Genomic DNA, 27,135 nt, shown 5'->3' on the forward strand with positions numbered 1-27,135 from the left:
GCTAGACTTTTTATTAATGTCTGTCCTTGTTGGCTGCCTTCTGTTTTATTAAATGATATGCCTGTACGATAGAACTGTTTTGTCCATATAACGATGCGCCTGTCTATGTTTGTTAGAGAACTATTGACCTGTTGCTTTCTAGTATGTTAGACTTGTGTTAAGTAGTCTCTGATATGCCTTTGTCTACAATGCATGTGTGTGTGTAATGTACTTCTGTCCTTGATGTGGTTGCAAGGCTGACATTTGATCCATTCTGTCCAGATATCATGTTGCAGATGGGCTACTCTGCAGAGGAGATCCAGGACTCCCTCGTCAACCAAAAATATAATGAAGTCATGGCCACATATCTATTACTGGATTACAGGAACACAGAGGTACAAAGTGTATACACTCACATCTGTAGGAGCGAACTGTGTCCTACTCCTGCCATGGTAATATTGCTGACCATCCCTCCTCTTCCCTCTCAGATGGACGAATGTATTAGTCTGTCAATGAAATCCCGCCCAGGAAGTGACCTCACAAACAGCAATGCTCAATCTCCTTCTCACAAGGTACAGCGCAGTACCTCATCCAATCTGAAGCCCCGGAGAGCAACAGATGCAGGTAGGAAGCTGTTTGGGTTGACGAGGGTACTGCAAATGTTGAACTGTTTTTGATATGTAGTCTTATTTGATTCTCATTCTTTGCGTCTCTGTCCCACCCTTTCTTTCTTTTCTCGCTCTTGTTCTTCCTCCCAGGTTCTTCTGCTTCCAAGCGTTCCCAGGGCGACAACAAGCACACAGCAGACGATTATGGGAGGAAAGGTTCTGGCACTGGCAGCTCCACTAAAGTCCCTCCCAGTCCTTTAGCTACAGCAGATCGTAAGAGGAGCACCCCAACCCCCTCCACCGTGAGTAGACTTATTGTTCTGCATGCCTGCCACTCTAGGATTGATGACATGTACACTACTGTACCTAACATCTCCTCAATGGGTCATACAGAACAGCATCCTGTCCACTGGTACGAGTCGCAGTCGAAACTCGCCGGTCCCTGAGAGGGCCACACTTGGGGTCCAGAATGGAAAGGACAGGTATACACAAGCACCCTTGCAGCCACAGACATACACAGACACGCTCACATGGCTGTGGAGCTCTCTTTTTGGAGCTAGTCGCGTGTCTAGATGGCAGTATTTACACGCAGTGGTCAGCCAACAATTAATTGAACACAGCAGCTAGCAGCTTCCCCGCCAGCATGAGATGGAGTCCCAGTGTACGTAGTCACACATACATATTCACACGAGAGCAGAGATTTTACATTTTTCTAGAATGTATTAGTGACACTTGCAAAATTTTATGAAGGACTTAGAATGTACTCAAAGCCAGCTTACTCACTCACAGTAATACATGGCATTCGTAATCAACTCAAACAATAATAATATCTTTCAACTCTAGCTCACACAATCATGGCAAGATTAGTTTGCTAACAATTATTTAATATTTTACCATTTTATTACCATATCCTTCACTGTGAAATGTTTAGAACACAGCAGAGTAGAAAGCCAGGTTTAGGTGCAGAATCAGGGGCCTCAGACACTCTGACACTTAACAGTATTAAACACATTGACCCTGATAATCAGATCCCACTCCTTAATCTGGGATTTGTGACGCTGGCTGCTCTTGTATGCAGGTTACTTCCAGGCACAAAAAGGGAAAAATGCAGAGGGAAGTGTTTAAAGAACATGTTCTGTGGGGGAGAGAGAGGGAGCAGCAGTGACTCAGACATGTTTGCTATAAAGAGATGATTGGAGGGCAAACAGACAGTGATCAGCTGTAGCACTACTGGTAGAACAAGTCACTAGCACACATTCTCCTGACACAACAGCCATTTGACCATTTTTGTTGCATTTTTAAGCAGATTTTCCTTTCCCCAAACGTGTGTTCTGTCCTGACAGTTTCTCCCTCCATTTCCAGCACTTCCTTTGCAGCAAGATTTTTTTTTTGGTGCGATGCTTCCCAGAAATAATGCAGTCTGTCATTAAACTCCCCTAATGAAAGCTCAGTGTTTTCCCCTATATTAATTTAGCAGCTGCGGGTCGCATCTTCTAAATCGTTGCCGCCTCGCAAAAAAAGGGGGGTGGTAAAACGTTTTCAGTCTAAACATAAAAAGACTAAAACCAGATATATAAAGTACTGAACAAAATTATAAACACAACATATAAAGTATTGGTTGTATGTTTCATGAGCTGAAATAAAAGATGCCCGAAATTTTTCATACGCCCAAAAGCTTATTTTTCTCATTCGGTGCACAAATGTTTACATCCCTGTTAGTAAGCATTTCTCCTTTGCCAAGATAATCCATCCACCTGACAGGTGTGGCATATCAAGAAGCTGGTTAAACAGCATGATCATTACACAGGGGCACCTTGTGCTGGGGACAATAAGGCTACTCTAAAATGTGCAATTTTGTCTAACAACAGATGTCTCATGTTTTGAGGGAGCATGCAATTGGCATGCTGAAAGCAGGAATGTCCACCAGAGCTGCTGCCAGAGAATTGAATGTTCTCTAACATAAGTCGCCTCAAAGTCATTTTAGAGAATTTGGCAGTATGCCCAACCAGCCTCGTAACCACAGACCACGTGTATGGCATCGTGTGGGCGAGCGGTTTATCAACGTTGTGAACAGATTTCCCCATCGTGGGTTATGGTATGAGCAGGCATAAGCTACGGACAATGAACACAATTTGATTTTATCGATGGCAATTTGAATGCACAGAGATACCATTACGCAATCCCGAGGCCCAGTGTCGTGCCATTCATCCGCCGCCATCACATTTCCAAATGATAATGCACTGCCCCATGTCGCAAGGATCTGTACACAATTCCTGGAAGCTGACAATGTCCCAGTTGGTCTGCATACTCACCAGACATGTCACCCATTGCCCATGTTTGGGTTGCTCTGGATTAATGTGTACAGCATGTTCCAGGTCCCGCCAATAGCCAGCAACTTTGCACAGCCATTGAAGAGGAGTGGGACAACATTCCACAGGCCACAATCAACAGCCTGATCAACTCTATGTGAAGGAGATGTCGCGCTGCGTGAGTTGGTAACCAGATACTGACTGGTTTTCGGATCCCCGCCCCTACCTATTAATATATATATTTTTTTTTTAAGTATCTGACCAATGCATATCTGTATTCCCAGTCATGTGAAATCCATAGATTAGTGCCTAATAAATTTATTTCAATTGACTGATTTCCCTATATGAACTATAACTCAGTCAAATCTTTAAAACTGTGGCATGTTGATTTTATTTTGGTTCAGTATAGAAAAGATAACGCAGCTATATATTTTTTAAATAAGATCATGTTTGAGAAGTAACACCCACCAAAATAAAAACTAGACAGTTGGGGATAATTCCAGAAATGTCATGGCATGGGGGCCCCCATTTGATTTTATGTTTGAGTCACTCCGATAGCATTAGAACGCGGCATAAGCCATTGCAAAATGTGTTGAATTACAGGAAAATAGCTTTAAAACTACATCTACAACCGCAGCTGAAAAACAAATCTTAGGGGAAACACTGAGGCTGTTATGTTTAGTCATCCAATACAAATCTGCATTATTTGAGATGCTGTGTTGTCTGTGATAATGTGCATCAGTGTGGTTTCATCCCCCCTCAGTGTCCCTGCTTCCTCCCCAGTTCTAACCTTGTTACCCCATGGCTCTCTTCCACCCCTCACGGGGGACGGTCGACACTGGGTTTATTAATTTCTCTCCCTCAGCCTGACCACCCCAGGGTCCCGTGCCTCCACAGCCTCGGCAGCTGCCGTACTCTCCTCCTCCCACCCCCGACATCACAAGTCCTTGTCCACCTCTGCTCACCCCAGCCCCCCAGACATCCATGCACACCGGCCCAGGCAAGTGGCACCAGGGAGGGGAACACAAGGGCAGCCACTCTGCAGGAGGGAGAGTAGAGTGGATATGAAAGGTTTTGGGTTAGATGGTTCCTGGTTGCAGTTCTCAGCATTGTGTGTCCAACATCGGGAACAAATTGGTATTAAAAGATCCGCTGTAGGGATTAAAAGGGTAGCAATATTGCTGTTGAAAAGGCAACCCACTTTTCTCTGTCACTTTCCACCACCCCCTGAAACACAAGCACCCTGCCTCTTCTCCCCACCACCACCACTGTCCTTGTCGAACCAGTTCTATCACTGATCTTCCACTAGAAAGCCAGATCCTGCCAACCCGTGGCTCCTGTGTACCTGCAAAACCCTCAGTTACACATCACAATTTTATCTTGGTCCATCCGGTGCCGTTATGTTTTTGGCTGCAGTGAGCCTGAACCCTTTCAGCTCCTGGCTGCTGTGTGCATGTCATGTAATCCCTTTTAATACGTTCTGCAACTCCCTGTCCCCAAACACAACTTGACATCTTGTGGGCCATGCACATTGTTCAATTTTTATTTTGGTTTACGTGTAATCCATTATCACTGAATAGTCACAGCTCATACTGTGGAAGCTATTTTCTCAATTGAAAGGGTGTTATAACCTCTGCCAATATGATCATGTGTGTGGTCCATGACATACATCAACGGTATCACAGCTCCATGACCCTTCTCCATACTTTCCTCTTTGTTGTGATGCTGCAGCCATCGTTGTTCTGTTGGCTGATCCTAATGTGCCATGCTAATTGTGTGATTCATGCTGTGTGCCTATGATTTAACACTCAACAAGGCTTCACTGGCCTCACATTCTAAGTATGGTTTATACCTGCTGCCCGTGGTGGGTCACAAGGCCGTAAGATGTTATTTTACTGACTTCAGTCATGGTGAAGTTTGTTGAGTGGATGGCACCACAGTTGGGGTGCATGTTGTAGACCAATAGAAATATGCCTTTTACACATTGCTTTTGCAAACTGCTTAATCAGGCTTCCTTACAACTGTGGCATTTGTATAGAAATGGTATGCATTTCATTCACTAAACTTTAGTTTACTCTGAAGCGCAGTTAGATTATCATAAATACTTTGTGGTAAATTGCTAAAGCAGTTGAAACTTGATGTTCATAATGAAATATATAATTGTCTCTCCTCTTCCTACTCACAAAACTATCAAAACAGCACCGCCCCTCAGAGAGTACCGGTGGCGTCTCCTTCTGCCCACAACATCGGCAGTTCCACGGCGACAGACCGTACCAACTTCCCCAGAAATGTGACCAGCCGGAGCACTTTCAGTGCCGGCCAGCAGAGGGCGGCACGGGACCAACATACCTCCACTTATAATGGTCCCCCATCATCCCCTTCCCTCTCCTACGGGAACAGCCAAGCCCGAAGAGCCGGGGGCACTGGTATCTTCAGAAAGTTCACTTCTAAATTTGTGCGCAGGTGAGCGAATGGGGGAATGGGGATCTGAGATGTGTGATGGGGAAGATGATTAGTGTTGAATCCAATGATATGCTGATCACATGCTGGTGTTGAACGGCTTTTCATTAGTGAATTAGTTAGGTGTTCATTTTTGTGCAGCGTGACCTTTGGACTGTTATTAGCATTTGTGTGTCCCTGTGATGGGTTTTTTGTCTGGCCATAAAGTTATTGTGCACGCAATGCGCTTGACTACAAGTACTCCCCTCTTTCAGGTTAAGTTGGTTTGAAGCAGGTCGTATTTCTGTGGCTATGGTCAGTTAGCACATAGTTGAAGCAGATGGGGAAGTTATTGTGTGAGTGTACATTGAAATTCAATTTGGAATATCCTGCTATTGTTTAATGATAAATTGTACAACACCAGGAATTAAAACGGATAAATATAACGTCATAATTGGCATGCATGTTTCCCATCCAGTGCTAACGTTAATCCTAATCTGAGTCCATTGTTCATGTAACTGCTCTGCCCCGAATATCCTGAATACTATGTTAATGTCAGGCTACAATAACAGCCGTTTTATGACAACCTGTTTGGCCCAAGCAGCTCACCTCCTGAGGGACACCGGGGGAGTATTCATGTATTTTAGTTGACTGACATGCACATGAAATGTGTAACAGATTGGCTATGGTTTGTTTTGCGCACGTTTGTGTACATACCGTTTTTTTTCTTCCCCCCCTCCCCTTTGTTGTAGAAATCTCACATTCAGATTCCCCAGAAGGTAGGCAAAAATAACCACACACTTGATTCTGTCAACTATTACCTTGTGTCCTATCTATTCTCTGTAAGGCTATCATTTTATGTGTCATGACCCTTTTCATGATTTTTTTTTATACGTATTTTTTAACCATTTGCCATTTATACTAACACTCTCTGCTCTTGCCATCGCCTGATTCACCCTCGTCTGCTGCTCGGCTCTCTTCATCCCTCATTGAATGATACTCCTCCCTTCTTTCTCTCATCCCTGTTTCCTTTTTGACTCTGTTAGTGTTATCAAATGTCGTCCTGTGGGTCCTTGGCCAAGTCAATAGAAAACCCTCTGTGCTGCCCAGTCTGTGACCGTGCTGCCCAGTGTAAAGAAAACTTAGAGCACAGATAAATGGTACCAGTCTGTTTCGCAAACATTCCACTCCTTGTACTCCGTGTCATGACAAGGAGTGGAGTCATAGCAGGGTTTCTTTCTGTATGAAAAAGGGGCTTAGGGGGTGACTGGGCGCGGCAGAATTTTTAATGGCCCCCCATCTTGGCGTTGTAGAGCTATTGTATTTTATAAGAACATATCCTCCAATTCTACATCTTCTCCCATGGAGCTGAGAAAAAGTAGCAGTTTTAAAGCTATTTTCCTGTAATTCTATGCATTTTGCCATGGCTAATGCTGTTATTTTGCACAAACATAATAATCTATATTACTAAATTCAATGTTTTGGGAATTTTCAATTCTCCCCAACTGTCTAGCTTTTATTTTGGGGATCGTTAGTTCTCAAAGATTATGGGGCGGCAGGGTAGCCTAGTGGTTAGAGCGTTGGACTAGTAACCGAAAGGTTGCAAGTTCAAATCCCCAAGCTGACAAGGTACAAATCTGTCGTTCTGCCCCTGAACAGGCAGTTAACCCACTGTTCCTAGGCCGTCATTGAAAATAAGAATTTGTTCTTAACTGACTTGCCTAGTTAAATAAAGGTAAAATAAATAAAAATATTATGAAAAAATATTTAAGTCCATTTATCTTTTCAAAAATGTTATCTGATTTTAGTTTACGTTTACACTTAAAGCGTTTTTCTATCCCGAAGATACATTTTGGTAACCTGAAAAAAAAAATGCTTACGTGGCCCGCCCAGCATTTCATTTAGATAATTTACTTATGAGGCTTGCATTTGGAATTTTTTGTTAATATATTATTACATAATCAAAATGTGTTGTAGCCTTAATAGACAAGTTATTGCCTGTGTGTATATATATATAAAAAAAAAAACTTGACTTAACTTGCTCTTAGAACTCACGACTTGGACTTGACTCAAGACTCAACCCGTTCTACCTGGGACTCGATTTGAGACTTGGACCTTGAGACTTGCTTGTGACTCTAATAATAGTGACTTGGTCTCAGTCCTGAACTATTTGCATGATAGACATTTTATTTAATTATAAAAAATGTAAAAATAGTTTCAATGGTATTGAAAAACCATCCTGTGGCTATTTCCAAACACCCCGGTCTGTGGTATACTGCCCAAACCTTGTGGAAGAGGGGGGGGGGACACAGTGAAGTGTTTGTTAGCAATGTAGCATCAGCTTAACAACCTTATTTTCAGCAACGTTCTGCAGTTTCTTTTTCATCTTCTTTTAACCATGGCTTATCCGCTAATACTTTGTCTTTTTAGATTTCCTTTTTCTATTTTGAGTCGTTAGAGACGTGTATTTCTTGGCTCTAATATGATATTCTCAGTGACCAAGATGTCCATTCAATCAGAAAATAAGATTGAAAGTTTTGACGTTTACAAAAATGTGCATCAAGGGGTGCATGTATTTTTAAGTCTTATTTTTGCGGGTGCAGACTTAAGGATGTTGGGCACCTCGAGAAACTGAGAACAGGTCTGCAGAATGCTTGCAACAGCATCTGGCAGATGCTGTTCCTTTGTTGTTTTTGATGCCTTGCTGTGGGAGTTTGAGGAGAGGGTTATTATATGGTGGTGATGGGGCTCATTAACATAACAAAGATGTGATCTCTGACCTTTCATTCCAGTTGTATGCTAAACAAAAAACAACAGTTTCCATGGTGTGAGTCCACTTTGCGGTGGGGGGTGACCAAAAACACATTTGAATTCGTAGAGGTACCTAGTTATTCTCTCATAGCCCCCCCAAAATGTAGTGGCGCTCACATGAAGTAAATCTATGGATATGTGGAAGGTGCAGGGGGTGCCATGGGAGTTGGTAGTGTTTGTTCTAACCTGGTAATAGTCTAATTGGAATTTTGGGAGACTAAACTTGTGCCAATTTTTTTTGCGGAGCCCGTATGAGGGAGAGGGTCGAGATGAGGCCAGCAGGTGAGGAATACAATAGTGAAAATTTCATCAATCTGTTGATTCAGTGATTTTTATTATTATATATATATTTTTTTAATTTTTTTTATTATCAAATAATCATTACATTCATTGATTACGGTGGTGTAAAGAATAGCATGATTGTGATCAAATAGCTCATTCAATTTTGACAATGCAAGCATAGATATTTTAATAACAGGAGACATGTATTCTGCAGCTTAGTGAAGCTTTTCATGTTCATGCTCATGCTGTATCTTTGGCTCCCCCTGTGATTGAATGCATTGTTAACCAGCCTGTAAGATTCCTGTTTTGTCTGTCTCCCCATTCTGTTTCTCTCCTTGCCTTTTTATTATATTACTGTCCTTTCCTACTTTCTTTGCAAACTCAGACCCATGCTGACCACCGCTGAGAAGCTGGAAAAGGTCACTCTGGGCTCTGCAGGAGACGAGAACAAGGACTTCCTGTCTTCCACCTCTACGGTTCCCAGCACCCCGACTTCAAGCCTGACCTCCAAGGACCACAAGCCCCGCTCGCTGCGCTTCACCTGGAGCATGAAGACCACCTCCTCCATGGAGCCCAATGAGATGATGAAGGAGATCCGGAAGGTTTTGGACTCGAACAGCTGCGAGTATGAGCTACGGGAGCGCTACATGCTGCTGTGCGTGTCTGGGAATCCCGCCTGTGACGACTTTGTCCAGTGGGAGATGGAGGTTTGCAAGCTGCCCCGCCTCTCCCTCAACGGGGTTCGCTTTAAGCGCATTTCTGGCACGTCCATCGCCTTCAAGAACATCGCTTCCAAGGTTGCCAATGAGCTCAAACTTTGAGCTTGTGGAAGAGTAGTGATGATGATGATTATAAGGAGTCGGCTGGTGGAAAGAGACAGACTGGAGCACGCAGGCAGAGGCTAAACTTTGACACAGAACTGAGTTGAGAAGGTGACAAAGGAGCATGGAGAGACTTTTTTTTGGGGGGGGGGGGGGGCAAAGAGGCTAGGGGAGGTTGCGTGTATAGACCTTTTTAGGGGATTGTTAATTTTCTTGAGGGGGTGTTCTTTTCGTTTGGGTTTTCTATCCTCTCTCCCTCTGACTTTTCTGTTGTCTTCTAAGACAGTTTTGTTTCTCTTAAACCCCGCGATCCTCTTTTTCCAAAAGGAATTCATTGATGGAAAATATGAAAGGAAATTAGTTATAAAGCAGTGAACTGATTGTGGGTTTAATTATATATTTTTGTTGTTGCCCAAAATAGCACTGGACTCAGCAAGCTGTAACCCTCATGGCCCTTATCTCTCCATTATCCTGCACCAAGGACAAACGGTCGAAACACCATGTTACTGCATCTTGCCCCTATTTTCAGCTGTCCGTTTTGAAGAGATGACGAGACCTGCAGTTTGACACTCTGAATGTACAACATGATTAGACGGATGTATCTTAGGTACAACGCATATTCACTACAATGTAAATTGGTTTTCACATCATGTTCTGATTCTGATCAGCTAATGAAGGCTGCACAAGGTTCCTGCTTCAGTGTGGTGGTTCAGAAAGCCATTTTTACATCACAGCACAATGTCTTACTTGATGGTAAAGTGGAAGTGCAGACTGGATTTACCTCTTTGCTCTGATTGCGAGCCTTCACCACCCTTTACCCCAAGCCCCTTCAATTAGTTTTTGTTTTTCTACAGCAGGAGTAATTTATCTGATTAACTAATTAAGGGCCAATTGATAATTATTGGTGGGTTGTAATGTAATTAAGAGTTGCTGGTTGGTTTCAATGTGCTGCACTGGAATGTCTGAGTTCCCTTGCCTTTCTCTGGAGAAAATAATTATTAATATTGTTATTAAGAATAAACAAAGTTAGATGATTTATTTGCTTGTGCTCTTCAGTTGTTTAATCTGTTTTATATACAGTTGAAGTCGGAAGTTTACATACACTTAGGTTGGCGTCATTAAAACTCGTTTTTCAACCACTCCACACATTTCTTGTGAACACTATAGCTTTGGGAAGTTGGTTAGGACATCTACTTTGTGCATGACACAAGTAATTTTTCCAACAATTGTTTACAGACAGATTATTTCACTTATAATTCACTGTATCACAATTCCAGTGGGTCACAAGTTTACATACACTAAATTGACTGTGCCTTTAAACAGCTTGGGAAATTCCAGAAAATTATGTTATGGCTTTAGAAGCTTCTGATAGGCTAATTGACATAATTTGAGTCAATTGGAGGTGTTCCTGTGGACGTATTTCAAGGCCTACCTTCAACCGCAGTGCCTCTTTGCTTGTCATCATGGGAAAATCAAAAGAAATCAGACGACCTCAGAAAAAAAAAATGGTAGACCTCCACAAATCTGGTTCATCCTTGGGATCAATTTCCAAACGCCTGAAGGTACCACGTTCATTTGTTCAAACAATAGTACGCAAGTATAAACACCATGGGACCACAGCCATCATACCGCTCAGGAAGGAGATGCGTTCTGTCTCCTAGAGACGAACGTACTTTGGTGAGAAGTGTAAATCAATCCCATAACAACAGCGAAGGACCTTGTGAAGATGCTGGAGGAAACGGGTACAAAAGTATATCCACAGTAAAACGAGTCCTATATCAACATAACCTGAAAGGCCGCTCAGCAAGGAAGAAGCCACTGCTCCAAAACCACTATTAAAAAAAGCCAGACTACAGTTTGCAACTGCACATGGGGACAAAAGTATTTTTTGGAGTAATGTCCTCTGGTCTGATGAAACAAGAATATAACTGTTTGGCCATAATGACCATTATGTTTGGAGGAAAAAGGGGGAGGCTTGCAAGTCGAAGAAGACCATCCCAACTGTGAAGCACGGAGGTGGCAGCATCATGTTGTGGGGGTGCTTTGCTGCAGGAGGGACTGGTGCACTTCACAAAATAGATGGCTTCATGAGGAAGGAAAATTTTGTGGATATATTGAAGCAACATCTCAAGACATCAGTCAGGAAGTTAAAGCTTAGTTGCAAATGAGTCTTCCAAATGGACAATGACCCCAAGCATACTTTCATAGTTGTGGCAAAATGGCTTAAGGACAACCAAGTCAAGGTATTGGAGTGGCCATCACAAAGCCCTTACCTCAATTCTATAGAAAATGTGTGAACAGAACTGAAAAAGCATGTGCGAGCAAGGAAGCCTAGAAACCTGACTCCGTTACACCAGCTTTGTCGGGAGGAATGGGCCAAAATTTACCCAACTTATTGTGGGAAGCTTGTGGAAAGCTATGGAAATGTTTGACCCAAGTTCAACAATTTAAAGGTAATGCTACCAAATACTAATTGAGTATGTAAACTTCTGACCCACTGGGAATGTGATGGAAGAAAAAAAAAGCTGAAATAAATCATTCTCTACTATTATTCCACGTTCTTAACATAAAGTGGTCATCCTAACTGATCTAAGACAGGCAATTTTTACTAGGATTAAATGTCAGGAATTCTGAAACACTTAAACTCAGTTTATTTGGTTAAGGTGTATGTAAACTTCCGACTTCAACCGTAAGTCATGGATGGGAAGGAAGGAATTCCAGCCCGCTTAATTTGCCCACACATTGCTGACGAATTAAGAAAATGCACTGAACAATTGCACTTGTTTATGAGTGAGACTAATTATTTTCACTTTATTGCAGATCTATTGCTACAGTATAGAGATCCTATTTTTGACATTTCCATCTGCAAAGTTCAGAATGTTTCACTTCATGAAATAACACCCCAGGACTGGTGAAAGCTAGCCTAATGATGGGGCTTCTTCATATTGCTTTTTCATACCTGTAAAATATTTTACAGTGCTGTTGAAAAATAAGAGGAAGAACTTTACATTGAGAAACTTATGGAGTCACTACATGTGGCTTTCTGCACTGATCTGAAAGTGCATGCTTCAAGTAAATTGAAGAAAATCACATAAGCCTGCTGATCATTTATTTAGTCGTGGCCAAAAGTTTTGAGAATGACACAAATATTAATTTTCACAAAGTCTGCTGCCTCAGTTTGTATGATTGCAATTTGCATATACTCCAGAATGTTATGAAGAGTGATCAGATGAATTGCAATTAATTGCAAAGTCCCTCTTTGCAATGCAAATGAACTGAATCCCCAAAAAACATTTCCTCTGCATTTCAGCCCTGCCACAAAAGGACCAGCTGACATGTCAGTGATTCTTTCGTTAACACAGGTGTGAGTGTTGACGAGGACAAGGTTGGAGATCACTCTGTCATGCTGATTGAGTTCGAATAACAGACTGGAAGCTTCAAAAGGAGGGTGGTGCTTGGAATCATTTTTCTTCCTCTGTCAACCATGGTTGCCTGCAAGGAAACATGTGCCGTCATCATTGCTTTGCACAAAAAGGGCTTCACAGGCAAGGATATTGCTGCCAGTAAGATTGCACCTAAATCGACCATTTATCGGATCATCAAGAACTTCAAGGAGAGCGGTTCAGTTGTTGTGAAGAAGGCTTCAGGGCGCCCAAGAAAGTCCAGCAAGCGCAAGGACTGTCTCCTAAAGTTGATTCAGCTGCGGGATCGGGGCACCACCAGTAGAGCTTGCTCAGGAATGGCAGCAGGCAGGTGTGAGTGCATCTGCACGCACAGTGAGGCGAAGACTTTTGGAGGATGCCTGGTGTCAAGAAGGTGTCTGATGTTTCTCCTCTCCAGGAAAAACATCAGAAACAGACTGATATTCTGCAAAAGGTACAGGGATTGGACTGCTGAGGACTGGGGTAAAGTCATTTTCTCTGAATCCCCTTTCCGATTGTTTGGGGCATCTGGGACAAAAGCTTGTCCGGAGAAGACAAGGTGAGCGCTACCATCAGTCCTGTGTCATGCCAACAGGAAAGCATCCTGAGACCATTCATGTGTTGGGTTGCTTCTCAGCCAAGGGAGTGGGCTCACTCACAATTTTGCCTAAGAACACAGCCATGAATAAAGAATGGTACCAACACATCCTCCGAGAGCAACTTCTCCCAACCATCCAGGAACAGTTTGGTGATAAACAAGGCCTTTTCCAGCATGATGGAGCACCTTGCCACAAGGCAAAAGTTATAACTAAGTGTCTCGGGGAACAAATCAAATGTATTTATATAGCCCTTCGTGCATCAGCTGATATCTCAAAGTGCTGTACAGAAACCCAGCCTAAAACCCCAAACAGCAAGCAATGCAGGTGTAGAAGCACGGTGGCTAGGAAAAACTCCCTAGAAAGGCCAGAACCTAGGAAGAAACCTAGAGAGGAACCAGGCTATGAGGGGTGGCCAGTCCTCTTCTGGCTGTGCCGGGTGGAGATTATAACAGAACATGGCCAAGATATTCAAATGTTCATAAAGGACCAGCATGGTCAAATAATAATAATCACAGTAGTTGTCGAGGGTGCAGCAAGTCAGCACCTCAGGAGTAAATGTCAGTTGGCTTTTCATAGCCGATCATTAAGAGTATCTCTACCGCTCCTGCTGTCTCTAGAGAGTTGAAAACAGCAGATCTGGGACAGGTAGCACGTCCGGTGAACAGGTCAGGGTTCCATAGCCGCAGGCAGAACAGTTGAAACTGGAGCAGCAGCAAACATTGATATTTTGGATCCATGGCCAGGAAACTCCCCAGACCTTAATCCCATTGAGAATTTGTGGTCAATCCTCAAGAGGCGGGTGGACAAACAAAAACCCACAAATTCTGAGAAACTCTGAGAAATTGATTATGCAAGAATGGGCTGCCATCAGTCAGGATGTGGCCCATAAGTTAATTGACAGCATGCCAGGGCGGATTGCAGAGGTCTTGAAAAAGAAGGGTCAACACTGCAAATATTGACTCTTTGTATCAACTTCATGTAATTGTCAATAAAAGTCTTTGACACTTATCAAATGCTTGTAATTATACTTCAGTATTCCATATCCGGCCGTGATTGGGAGTCCCATAGGGTGTCGCACAATTGGCCCAGCGTCGTCCGGGTCTGGCCGGGGTAGGCCGTCATTGTAAATAAGAATTTGTTGTTCACTGACTTGCCTAGTTAAAAAAAATACGCAGCCGTACACAACAAACTTTGTTCTTCCTACTTATCCAGCTAGCTTTAGTGCCAGCTGCCTGCCTGGCTATCGCAATTTGTTGTCAGTGGGAAGTAGGGCTGTGGAGAAGCCATCAAAGTACATACCTACGTAACCCAACCTACACGGTGATATTTAAGTTAATTTGTACAGAAATAGACGAAAGCGACTTGTCTTACAACCTCAAAAAGGCAGCCAGCTAGCAGCTGAGGATTCTAGCTTGCTAGCTAGCCTGCTGCTGGCAGCTATCTCGCTAGGTGTGACTAGTAGCTAACGTTAGCTAACCTCCACATATACTAACAACATTATCTAACTAGGCTACATCTACTAAGGTCTTTCTATTTGGTCAGAAAGCCACACTTTATTTTATGGAATGTAACTAGCTCGCTAGATATTTCAATTGACTGTCTTTTTGTAACTTATCAGTCACTAAGGTTAGCTATTAGCAAATATACTAGCCAGTTTCCGTTAAATAGCCTGGCTGTAACAAGCCACCTCAAGTTAAAGCCACCTCAAGCCACCTCAAGTTAAACCACTCTAAACTGGAGGGCCAAAAGATCTTCGTGTCCATCTCCCGCAACAATCAATCCAGAAATCAATCCAGAAATGACAATCAATCCAGAAATCAATCCAGAAATGACAATCAATCCAGAAATGACAATCAATCCAGAAATGGTAGAGGGGATGACTACCCTCCCCCACCTCACCACTATCCACTTCACCCACACCACGCTCCTCACTACCTCCCTGCTCGAGCGCCACACACCCATCTCGTGGTCGCCTTCCACCTCCCCCACCCCCTCCTAGGGCCTATTACGATCGTGACCTATATGAGAGGAGTGTCTGCCATGACCCATACTCTTCCTCCGACTTTGAGCAGGATCCTTATGAGCGACGGCTTCCCCCACTCCCTCAGCGGCCACTTTTTCCCCCACTTCCTGTTATTACCAGGAACGCAGCCACCTGGCTTGCCGCCACACTCTGTTGCTCTCACCTTCCTCTGCCAGCTATGTGCGAAGTGGTGCTCTGCGAGATTTCGTTGGTGGCAGCTCTGTGCCCCCACCTTCCTCTATGCTCTGGGCTCAGGCTTTGATAATGATGATTACTTTGAGGAGAATTACTCCAATGGTTTTGGTAGAGGTTACTAAGGGCTCTTTTTGAAATGGAAGATTTACTGTATGAGTGTGTTTGCTATGAGTGCACAGAGGTTTTTTGAAGCTGGTTGTAATCGTATATTATATGGGAAATAGGGACATTCATAAATCTTACTTAGTCAATCACACTTAATTGATTTTGACTAGTTTTTGTTCATTTATTTTGGAAGAAACGCCAGCCATAACAGCAGTCTATGAGTAATTGTATGAGTGTTTTATCAGATTTGTAGACTTGAGGTGGTAGGCTAGTGTCTCAATGCCTGTTAATATTATGTTTTGGAGTTAAGGATTTTCTGGTGTAGTATAGGAATTATGTTTTGTGTAGTAGGCCCTACATTGAGTGGATAGCTCTGCCTAAAAGTCCTGAAATACTACTCTCTAAGACAGTTTTATTTGTCCCCTAAAAACAACCCCTCCCTCAGGTTTTTGTCATTCACCCCAATTCAAAGGTTGGGGGTGTTGTGTGCAACCTGACTGACCGACTAACCAAACACACCACAACAGCTGACCGAGCTCATCTCCTCTGAAGGCCTTGCCACGTTCGACCCAGCATCATAGGATAAAGCATCGCCTTGGAAACAAAACTCGATACGACCAGTTCATCGACGAAATAAAAAGATAACCACCGAAAAACCGTTGCACTGCCATAGTCACACAGCTTGTATTACTATTTCACATTATGCATATATGAACTAATCACTCGCTTTCTGTTGCGTTGCAAGTCCTTTTTGTTTTTGTATAACGTGACGTGGATGTAATCCAAAATAAAATAGACATCTAGGCCTATAGACTTTCCTGATTGTACGCTTAAAATGCTGTTAATTTGAATGGAGCTATTTTGAATGACTTATTTCGAATTCATCATTACGGTTGTTGAAACGTTGGACAAATTTGACTTGTTTTTATAAGAAATACATGAAGAAATGTCTTGATCAGCCGCTTTTGTAATTTAGCAGCTTAAATAAAATCTCGACCTCTCTGATCCCATCGATTTTTCATTTAATACATTTTTTGTTGACTATCTTTACGAACTGATTATGGAATAATGATTGCTCAAATACCTGATTGACGGTTACCAATGGTGTAATTGAAATGGTTTGTGTCCTTCCACAACTAAATGACTTGAAGTCTCTACAGACAAAAAAAAGCACCCTTGCCAGTGGTCTAGTGAGTAGATCTGAACAATGATGTCAATGGTGTTGAGGTGTTTGGATGTCAAATGTCAGTTGAAAGGTAAGGTGTCTGGTGTATACAGGATCTTTCATATAACCTACCTCCACAAACTACACCCACAAGGGGCTAAACAGACTAAACTCACTTTTGTGTAGGACCTGACATGGCTGCTCCCTTTTGTTAGACACTTCCTTTCTCCAAATAGAGAAATAGGGCCTGGCTGTAACCCTACTGTAACCCTTAACTGCTAATGTTTTAATTTCTCTTTTACAAGTTGTGCTATGAAAACTCCTCCACCTGAAAAAGGTAAGTGAAAACTTGTGTAACAGCTTGGCAGGTAAAACTGAAGGTACTGAAAATGAAGGCAAGGATGCACAGGGCCTCCAGCATGGTCTTTGACAATACTGTTTTGGTATTGATTGCTTTTGATGGTGTGCAACATTTCAAGTTCTCCATGGTGCACTTCCCGAATCTAATACATTCCATGGTACCACAATTTGCACATTTTCAGTAATTTCACTGGATGCTTGGAAGGAAATCTCTTGAATTTCATGCCATGGCAAAATCTAAAGTCTGAAATGTTCCATTTCTCTGTCCTTGCCTATCTGGTCTTCAATTACTTGATAAGTGAGGAAAAGGGACAATGGACAGTAATTAGGATTTGGTCCATGTTAACTTTTCAAGCATATGGAGGATAATAAGATTGTTTTATATTGTCCTCTTTTTCACCCCTACATGTTTCAACATCTATTCAGCCTCTTCCAGTCTACAGCATGTCACTGGGGACTGTTCCTGATGGCATATTTAAGGGTTTGTGAGTATTTAAAGAAAACGATTAGCCATTTAGCATTATTGAAGTTAATTTTAACAGCTGCCATTTTAAAGCAAAAGTTGCCTTATTGCATTGTCACCTGCAATAACATGACGTTTATTGACTTCCAATGTTGGGTATGACTTGTCTTTATTAAAATCAAACTGTATTTGTCGCATGCGCCGAATACAACAAATGTAGACCTTACCGTGAAATGCTTACTTACAAGCCCTTAACCAACAGTGCAGTTCAAGGAGAGTTAAGACAATATTTACCAAATAGACTAAAGTAAAAAACTTATTTTTTTAAGTAACACAATAACAATAACGAGGCTATATACAGGGGGTAGAGGTTATTTGAGGTAATTTGCACATGTAGGTAGGGGTGAAGTACCGCTTGCCATTCGGTAGCAGAGAAATCATTTTGCTTTAAAGTGAAAGAAGTGTCATTCATATGGTCTTACTTAGCCTGTGTGTTATTTTTATACATAAGTAGTTGAAGAAGAGGAAGGAAGCCACTTTAGGCGAAGAAAGTAGGGAACCAATAAAATACTTTCGGACATAACGAACTTCGCTCAGATCCTACAACGTGTGTTCGTGTACTGAACCATCTAAACATAACAAGACGTGGTCATCCTTCAAGTAAGTTGTCTGTCTCTAAAGAAAGTAAACGTATGAGAAGCAAAACATGACACTATGTCAGAAATATGATAGTATTTTGCAGCCACTAAAATGGTCTGAAGTTGGTCTAATAGCTAGCAATTTCCTGTCAAATTCAGTGTTCCATCATGGCGCGAATATTGTGGTACCCCAGCCAGTTAAATGAAATGAGCCCTCTTCTGCTAAACAAAATACATTAAAAGTTTGGCCATGTAGACTTGTCTTGAAGTACTATTCCACTAGTTTCAAGTTGTAGTTATTAGTCGTACTATACACATAGTATAACGTTTATTACTGTCCAACGAACTGCTTGCAGGTTTCTCCTCGACAATGCAATAAGAAATAATAACAAAGATAAGTATACGACATAAAGTAAAATGCTCAGTAGAATATAATAATATGTTTAGCATCAGTATCACACAGGAAGGCACAATTTATAGTCCGATATTTACACGTATTTTGGGGAAGGGGATTTGTGAGGAAGTGTTTTAAATTGTGCAGTATTTAGCGAGCAATCATACGAGTCTGGTAGTAGCAGTTGTGATGTGTGTGTGTGTGTAGCATGATTGTATAGGTCGGTGTGTGGCTAATGGTTAAACCACAATGTCCATATTTTTTTTACAGCACAGTACTCCCCAGCCCTTCCATCTGGCGTTGATGTCTTCCCCCCTGCCCTCGTTTAGACTGAATACTGGGGCTCAGATGCCCCTCCTGGGCCTAGGAACATACAGGCTGCAAGGTAAGCAAATGCACCTGAGTGTTGACGCTGCACTCGGGGAAGGGTATCGTGCCTTTGACACTGCTGCGGTGTACGGCAATGAAGCAGACTTGGGCCATGCCCTGTTGGACCTGATGCCCAAACACAACCTGACCAGAGCAGACATCTTTCTCATCAGTAAGCTGTCCCCAGCGGACATGGGCTCGAAGGCCAGAGAGGGCTGTGCTCGTAGCCTGGAGAGGCTGGGGCTAGGGGGATACATTGACTTGTACCTCATCCACTGGCCTGGAACTGAGGGTCTGGAACCAGAAGATGAGAGGAATGCACAGCATCGAGCCCACACCTGGACTGTCATGGAGGAGCTCCATGCCAATGGGATGCTCAGAGCAATTGGGGTCTCAAACTACTCTCCAAGGCACCTGATAGAACTGCTGGAGACCTGCAGGGTGCGCCCTGCCGTGCTGCAGGTACATTAATGTCCTCATGATTTGTTGAAGTGGCTTTATATTTCAAATTTGACACACAGACCATAGTTTAAATCTATTCGGATTTAGCTTAGCCAAGGGCACAGCTGCTGTTTGTACCTGGCCTGGGATTTTAACTCTCATTTATTATATATTTTTTACCATTCTGCAGGTGGAGTTCCATCCTAGACTGGCACAGAAGAAGCTGAGGGTCATTTGCAGGGACTCGGGAGTCTGCTTCCAGGCGTATTCATCCCTGGGGAAAGGTGCCCTGTTGTCGGAACCAGAAGTTGTCGCTATGGCGGAGGGGCATGGCAGAACTGCCTCCCAGGTGCTCTTGAGGTGGGCCATTCAGCAGGGTGTGGCTGTGTTACCCAGGTCCGCACAGCCCAAGAGGGTGAGAGAAAATGGGCAGGTGTTTGACTTTGACCTGGATGAAGGGGGAATGGAGAGACTGTCTGACATGGACAGTGGAATAAGATTCTGCAAAAGAGATCCCACTAGTGTGGTCTAGAGGAGAGAGCCCCACAACAATATACTTGATCAGTCATAGAACAATGTGTTAAATGTAATTCTGAACTACAAACGAACCTATAATGAAATGTAACGTTTCATTTACTACCATATTTATGTTTAAGTCATAGTTCCTTGATTCTTGAACAAATGTTAGGCCAATCAGTTAGTTTAAATAAAGACCTATCCTAATGTATGTTAAAATGCTTAATATGAATTACTTCAACAAAGATATGCAAAAAAACAATAGCCACGTTTTAATAAGCAATGTTCAAACATTTAATCTGTTACTTAACATAAATATTTACAAATAGTTATACAGTTGTTTTTTATGAAAAAGATAAAATATAAAAATGTTAAGCCACACACATTTTCAAGTAGAATCAGTTTTAACTGATGGCAGTGGACGACTCCTACTATTGTTTATACATCAGATTGCCATATACACTCATATTTCTTCAACTGAATGCTTAACAGTATTCCGAATATTTGCATATAAGGCAGTTGAGACGGCTGCATATGGCCTGGATTGTAAATATTTACATACCGGTATGCACACTATACAATTGAAAAAATATACTGACTAAATTAAAGACTATTGCAAATGAAAGAAGATAATGAAATGTAAAGCATCTAAGTTTAAGAACAATACCAAAATAAACGTAGTGTATCAGTTAAGTATGTATGAAGATAATTGAACAGCTACTTATACGTTTTTGGCAATAACCTGACTTGAAATAGGTGCCTGTCCATCTAAGTCTACGTAAATCTACTCATTCTATCGCACACTGGAGTTACATGCGCCTATGTCAAGTCAGAATGCACTAACGTTTTTGCAGACAAAGGCATTTAATAGGCTAGCATAGGTGGGGTCTGTATAATAAAACGTTTTGTACAACATACCCGTCTTATAATTATTGTCATCACAGATCAGTTGTTTTTTCACAGGTTTCATATTTTAAGAATCATTAAAGTATATTTACATTTTGTTTATTTCAAACCATTAGTTATTAGCCTACGCTTTGAAATTCATACTTAAAAATGTAGAAACATTTCATAGAACAATTTGACATTTCTCTGCAAATATGTTTATAAATATGTAATTGGCACAAGAGATTGTCGCTTTTTAATGACTGCATTTCTTCGAAAATGCATTTATTATGCACTGAATAACTTTTTGGTAATATTGCAACATTTTCAATATGCAATGCATTTTTGCATAACGTTTGATTTGATTGTACAAAAAGGTCACATTTGAATTGGTGATATTCTCCATAGACATACTGTAATTTAAGCAAAAGTATGCCCATGAGATGTGAATATTTCAGGTGTGGTCTAGTCATTATGGAAATGTGTATGAGCTCCTTCTTGCCTTGGCTGGGTCTCTGAAAGAGGTGCGTACTGTATTGGTTTCTCACTCCCTGCCTTCTGCCTCCTTTGGACTCCAGAGGAAAGAGAACCATCCTCGGGAGACTTTCTGCTTGCCTCCTCCTGGGCTAATCCCTCTCTTGGGCTCCTGGGCAGGGAAATGGATTGAAAGGTCAACTCTATACATTTTTATGTAAAGCAGTCTTTACTGCAATCACTGTCAATTAGTGATACTCGGGTAAATAATCTTCCTACAGTATATGCACTATGCTTAGACCTGTGGAGTCCATTCATGTAGCTAAGGATAAAGTCACATATTACACATTTACTATACATGTATATAGTAAATGGGAATGAGTGTCTACTTTGTCCCCAATCTTTCAATTGTACACTCCTCCGCTAGCCCACATATCTTACCCCTTTGTCGAGCCAGGTGTCAAATTCATCACTCATCCTCCTCAGCTGGCAGCCATATTTCTTTGCAGCCCACAGTGCAGGAGGAGCAGACTGTGATCGGCCTCGGAATGAAGCCCCATCACCCCCGCCCTCCTCAGTAGTAGTCATCACATCCTGAAACTCTGTGTCTTCCCTTTTGCCAACCTGGGAGCACACCTGGGACTCTGAGTAGAGCCGGACTCGCTCACCTGTGTCAGTGAGTGGGAAGGGAAGGGGGGAATTAAGACATGGTTAGATGTATTTATACCTGAAGAGATTCACACATGTATATAAACTGAGTATGAATATATTTTCACATGATATTCAATATCCAGGCATGATAGGTTTGAGGGTAAATGTTTGATTCTGACCTGGTTTTGGTCTGTTGCTCATTGTAGTTGAGACATGGAGCGGAAATTCTGAGTTGTGTGTGGTTCCTGAGTGGTCAGACTCACATTCATCCACACAATCATGTGTGTGGTCCATTGTAAATACCTGAAGAGAAATGGGCCATCCACAGTCAATTATTTTAATTTATTAAGATCCCCCTTAGCTGATGCCAATGGTTTTATTTGTTTTTAGAAACCAGATTAGCAGTTCACTTGCACTATATTAGATGGAAGGGAGTTCCATGCACTCATGGCTCTGTGTAATACTGTACATTTCCTTGAATTTGTTCTGGACCTGGAAAGACCCCTGGTGGCATGTCTGGTGGGGTAAGTATGTGTATAAGTTGACTATGCAAACAATTTGGAATTTCCAACACATTAATGTTTCTTGTAAAAAACAAGAAGTGATGCAGTCAGTCTTTCCTCAAGTCTTAGCCAAGAGAGACTGGCATAGTGTTGCTCATAACCATATGTGTCTACAGTAAGGAATAGTGTGGCTCATAACCATCTACTGTAAGGAGAACGTTACTCTCACCACAGCAGGCTGTTGGTAAAATCACTATACACGTATTTTATTTATTTATAGGAATGAAATAGTTTCAGTATATTCAGCTAGAACTTACCCAAGGTGTCCTGACGACTTACAAGAGGGTGGTTATAAGTTGACTCTATTTTGCCGATCCTCTTCTTCTGTCAATGTTAAACTGGACTTAGGAAGTGATGCTATTTCTGTTTCTCCAAGACCCAGTCGGTGTTGATTTCCTCTCATTGCAAGTGGCACACCCAAATAAAAACAGTAACGGTCTAGCTAGTAACGTTATTGCTTTGTGTGCCACCGGGAGCGTTTTATGATCAAATGTTCAAAATAAACTTTCGTAGCTAGCTCACATCTTCTGTTCTTAAAGATTGTCTTCACAAACTCAATTTCAATCGACGAGTTTATCAAATTCTTACTGAAATGTCTTGACATATGGAATGCGGTCTCGAGTACTCAAAGCTGTTGTCTTCCGTCGTCTTGTACAGTAGCACCTCTTCGCCCAATAGGCTGACACTGGCAAGCAGAACAAGCCAATAAGCGCGCGCTGCTAGGGGTTTTTCAATGGCTATCTTGTCAAAACGTCACTGTTGCGAAACGGGTCTGGAACAGTTGTATAAAGTATGGAAAGCCGAATGGTTCGTGCAGTCTCGTGACTTGTTTACCGTTTCGCCCATCCCCGCGCGCACAATTTACTAAAAGCTTATTATTGTATTGGGTAGTGTCAGTATTAAGTTAGTGACTCATTGGTGTGTAGTGGTGGACATTTAGATTAGCTCAAATTACCACACTATTACATTTGGTAGAGAAATTTGCCAATGCCCTGTATATTTGTTCTTCTGTAATTTAGTAACACTTTAATTTGAGATAATGTGTACTTTATCTGAGATGTCACTCCTAATGATTTTTCATTTGTTGGAAGCAGTACAATATTCTGGCCATGATGACAGACCTGTAATGAGGGACATCACATCAATATGAGGTAGCCTATGCTTTTTTTTGCTAATGTCGCCACAGCAATTATGTACAGGTGCCTTCAGAAACTATTCACACCGCCTGATTTATTCCACATTTTGTTGTTACAGCCTGAATTCAACATTAATTAAATATTCGTTTTCTCTCTCACCCATCTACACACATTACCCCATAATGACAAAGTGAACACATGTTTTAGAAATTTTAGCAAATTTTTTGAAAATGAAATACAGAAATATCTGATTTACATAAGTATTCACACCCCAGAATCAGCTTAGGAGCAATTACAGCTATGAATCTTTCTGGGTAAATCTCTAAGAGCTTTGCATACCTAGATTGTACAATATTTGGCCATTATTATTTAAAAGTTCTGTCAAATTGGTTGTTGATCATTGCTAGACAACCATTTTCAAGTCCTGACATATTTTCAAGCAGATTTAAGTCAAAACTGTAACTTAAGCAACTCCAGTGTAGATTTGTGTCACGACTTCCGCCGAAGTTGGTGCCTCTCCTTGTTCAGGCGGCGTTCGGTGGTCGTCGTCACCGGCTTTCTAGCTGCCACCGATCCATGTTTCTGTTTTCCATTTGTTATGTCTTGAGTGTACACACCTGGTTCCCATTTAGTTATTATTATTTCCCTATTTAACCCTCTGGTTCCCATTTATGTTTTGTGCGTGATTATTCCTGGTTTGTGTTAGTCGTGTGTGTTAGGGTTGTTATCCCTGCATGGATTATTTTGGCTGTTTTATTTTTCTGAGTAAAGTACGTTATTTTACTCAGTTCTGTGTCCTGCGCTTGACTCCGTCCTCACCTCTGCCCAACTGACATATGACAGAATCACGCACCTTAATATGGAGTCAGCAGGTGCACCCAGTCCTCCGGTACCAATTGAGGAACACGTCCAGCAGCACGCGACGATGCTCCAACATCTCGGCACAGCCATGGATCGCGTGCTGCTAAACATGGAGCGATGGGGAAAAGTTTTTTTTCCCACAACCCCATCAACTTCACTCCAACCTACACCACAACCCACACCGCTGTCCACCCCTCCGTCACCTGGACCCAGTGGGATTCGGCTCTCGCTCCCGAGTGCATATAATGGGACGGGTGCCAGGGGTTCCTGCTCCAGTTGGAGCTCTACCTGGCAACCGTCCACCCGGGTCCCTCGGGATACGAGAGCGTGTCCGCCCTCTTCTCCTGTCTGTCGGGGAAAGCGCTTGAGTGGGCCAACTCTGTATGGGGAAGTACAGACGCAGCGTCGGTCCGCTATGAGGATTTCATACCCGCCGCTTCCGGGGAGTCTTTGATCATCCACCTGAGGGGAGATCGGCGGGGGAACGCTTGTTCCGTCTCAGACAGGGGACGAGGAGTGCACAGGAATTTGCACTGGACTTCAGGACCCTGGCTGCCAGCGCGGGATGGAATGAGAGGGCCCTGATCGATCATTACCGATGTAATCTACGTGAGGACGTTTGTCGGGAGCTGGCCTGCAGGGACACCACCCTTACCCTCGACCAGCTGGTGGATTTATCTATCCGGCTGGATAACCTATTGGCCACCCGCGGACGTCCGGATCGGGGTCCGTCTATTCCATTCCCCAGCACCTCCGATCCTACACCTATGGAGCTCGGAGGTGCTGCTCTAAGGGTGACCGGAGGGGGGCTATTTCCTGCACTACCTGTGGCCGCAGAGGACACACTGCTGGTCGGTGCTGGAGAGGTCCCCCAGGAAGTCGAGACGTCAGGCAGGGCACTGGTGGATCATCCCAAGTGAGTATGCACCCAACTCACCCAGAGCTTCCGGTTGCGCACATGTATATATCTATAAAATTTTCGGAGTTTTCCCCGCATTCCCAGCATAAGGCGCTAGTAGATTCAGGCGCAGCTGTGAACTTTATTGACCGTTTGTTTGCTCGTAGATTAGGGATCCCTATTGTTTCTGTTGATGTGCCCTTCCCTGTAGATTCCTTAGATAGTCGTCCTTTAGGGTCGGGTCTAATTAGGGAGGTCACAGCTCCACTATGTATGATAGCGCAGGAGGGTTATGAGGAGAGAATTAGTCTCTTCCTGATCGATTCTCCTGCGTTTCCTGTGGTGTTGGGGTTTCCCTGGTTGGCCCATCATGACCCCACTATTTCGTGGCAACAGAGAGCTCTCAAGGGATGGTCATTTCAGTGTTCAGGGAGGTGTATAGGTGTTTCCATAGATGCAACTACGGTGGAGAGTCCAAACCAGGTCTCCACCATGCACATCCCCTCAGAATCAGCCTATTTGTCTCTCGCCTTCTGTAAAAAGAAGGCGACTCAACTACCACCCCATCGACAGGGGGATTGTGCGATAAATCTCCTGGTAGACGCAGCACTTCCCAGGAGTCACGTGTATCCTCTGTCACAGGAGGAGACGGTGGCTATGGAAACATATGTCACCGAATCTCTGGGACAGAGATACATTCGGCCTTCCACTTCACCTGCCTCCTCGAGTTTCTTTTTTGTGAAGAAGAAGGATGGAGGTTTACGCCCGTGCATTGACTATAGAGGTTTACATCAGATCACGGTGAAGTATAGTTACCCTCTGCCTCTCATAGCCAGTGTGACCGAATCATTGCATGGGGCGCGCTTCTTCACCAAATTGGATCTCAGGAGTGCTTACAACCTGGTGTGTATCCAGGAGGGGGATGAGTGGAAGACGGCATATAGTACCACCTCTGGGCACTATGAGTACCTCGTCATGCCGTACGGGTTGATGAATGCTCCATCGGTCTTCCAATCCTTTGTAGACAAGATTTTCAGGGACCTGCGCGGGCAGGGTGTAGTGGTGTATACAGATGATGTTCTAATATACTCCGCTACACGCGCCGAGCATGTGTCTCTGGTGCGCAAGGTACTTGGTCGACTGTTGGAGCATGACCTGTACGTTAAGGCTGAGAAATGTCTGTTCTTCCAACGGTCCGTCTCATTCCTAGGGTACCGCCTGTCCGAGTTAGGGGTGGAGATGGAGAATGACCGCATTTCAGCCGTGCGTAATTGACCGACTCCAACCAAGGTAAAGGAAGTGCAGCGGTTCTTAGGGTTTGCCAACTACTACCGGAGGTGTATCCAGGGCTTTGGTCAGATAGCGGCTCCCATTACCTCTTTGCTGAAGGGGGGACCGGTGCGACTGCAGTGGTCAGCTGGGGCGGACAGGGCTTTTGGTCACCTGAAGGCTCTGTTTACTTTGGCTCCTGTGTTGGCTCATCCGGATCCCTCCTTAGCGTTCATAGTAGAGGTGGACGCTTCCGAGGCAGGGATAGGCGCTGTGCTGTCTCAGCGCTCGGGTACGCCACAAAAACTCCGCCCCTGTGCGTTCTTTTCGAAGAAGCTCAGCCCGGCGGAGCGTAACTATGATGTGGGGGACCGGGAGCTGTTGGCTGTTGTCGGGCTCTGAAAGCGTGGAGGCATTGGCTTGAGGGGGCTTAACACCCTTTTCTCATTTGGACTGACC

The 27,135-nt window shown here is 43.2% G+C and overlaps 2 protein-coding genes and 1 pseudogene across 10 annotated transcripts in view; all 3 read left to right on the forward strand.

Moving 5' to 3' along the window:
- Window positions 1-10,287, forward strand: part of LOC129863960 (serine/threonine-protein kinase MARK2-like) — a 27,888-nt gene extending 17,601 nt beyond the window's left edge. For 3 of the 8 annotated variants that reach the window (XM_055936437.1, XM_055936439.1, XM_055936442.1), the window contains 9 exons: window positions 262-374; window positions 468-603; window positions 738-889; window positions 981-1,069; window positions 3,762-3,896; window positions 5,096-5,359; window positions 6,088-6,114; window positions 8,393-8,428; window positions 8,814-10,287. In XM_055936437.1, the coding sequence (XP_055792412.1) occupies window positions 262-374; window positions 468-603; window positions 738-889; window positions 981-1,069; window positions 3,762-3,896; window positions 5,096-5,359; window positions 6,088-6,114; window positions 8,393-8,428; window positions 8,814-9,249 (1,388 nt within the window). In that variant the 3' untranslated portion in view covers window positions 9,250-10,287. The remainder of the gene's footprint in view (window positions 1-261; window positions 375-467; window positions 604-737; window positions 890-980; window positions 1,070-3,761; window positions 3,897-5,095; window positions 5,360-6,087; window positions 6,115-8,392; window positions 8,429-8,813) is intronic. The other 5 variants (XM_055936443.1, XM_055936444.1, XM_055936440.1 and 2 more) reach the window with 4 other exon arrangements.
- LOC129863273 (putative uncharacterized protein DDB_G0279653) lies at window positions 9,988-15,666 on the forward strand (annotated as a pseudogene).
- Window positions 15,667-17,628: 1,962 nt separating this feature from the next.
- LOC129863961 (uncharacterized oxidoreductase Mvan_2161-like) lies at window positions 17,629-20,854 on the forward strand. 2 transcript variants are annotated; one of them, XM_055936447.1, is made up of 3 exons: window positions 17,629-18,241; window positions 18,884-19,444; window positions 19,614-20,854. In XM_055936447.1, the coding sequence occupies exons 2-3, from the start codon at window positions 18,917-18,919 to the stop codon at window positions 19,953-19,955; spliced, it is 870 nt and encodes a 289-aa protein (XP_055792422.1). In that variant the 5' UTR covers window positions 17,629-18,241; window positions 18,884-18,916; the 3' UTR covers window positions 19,956-20,854. The 2 variants fall into 2 exon arrangements, with proteins under 2 accessions (XP_055792422.1, XP_055792421.1); XM_055936446.1 differs by lacking the exon at window positions 17,629-18,241 and having other exon boundaries at window positions 18,636-19,444.
- The last annotated feature ends 6,281 nt before the right edge of the window (window positions 20,855-27,135 follow it).

This window comes from Salvelinus fontinalis, chromosome 10 (assembly GCF_029448725.1).
Source record: "Salvelinus fontinalis isolate EN_2023a chromosome 10, ASM2944872v1, whole genome shotgun sequence".
Classification (NCBI taxonomy): domain Eukaryota; kingdom Metazoa; phylum Chordata; class Actinopteri; order Salmoniformes; family Salmonidae; genus Salvelinus; species Salvelinus fontinalis.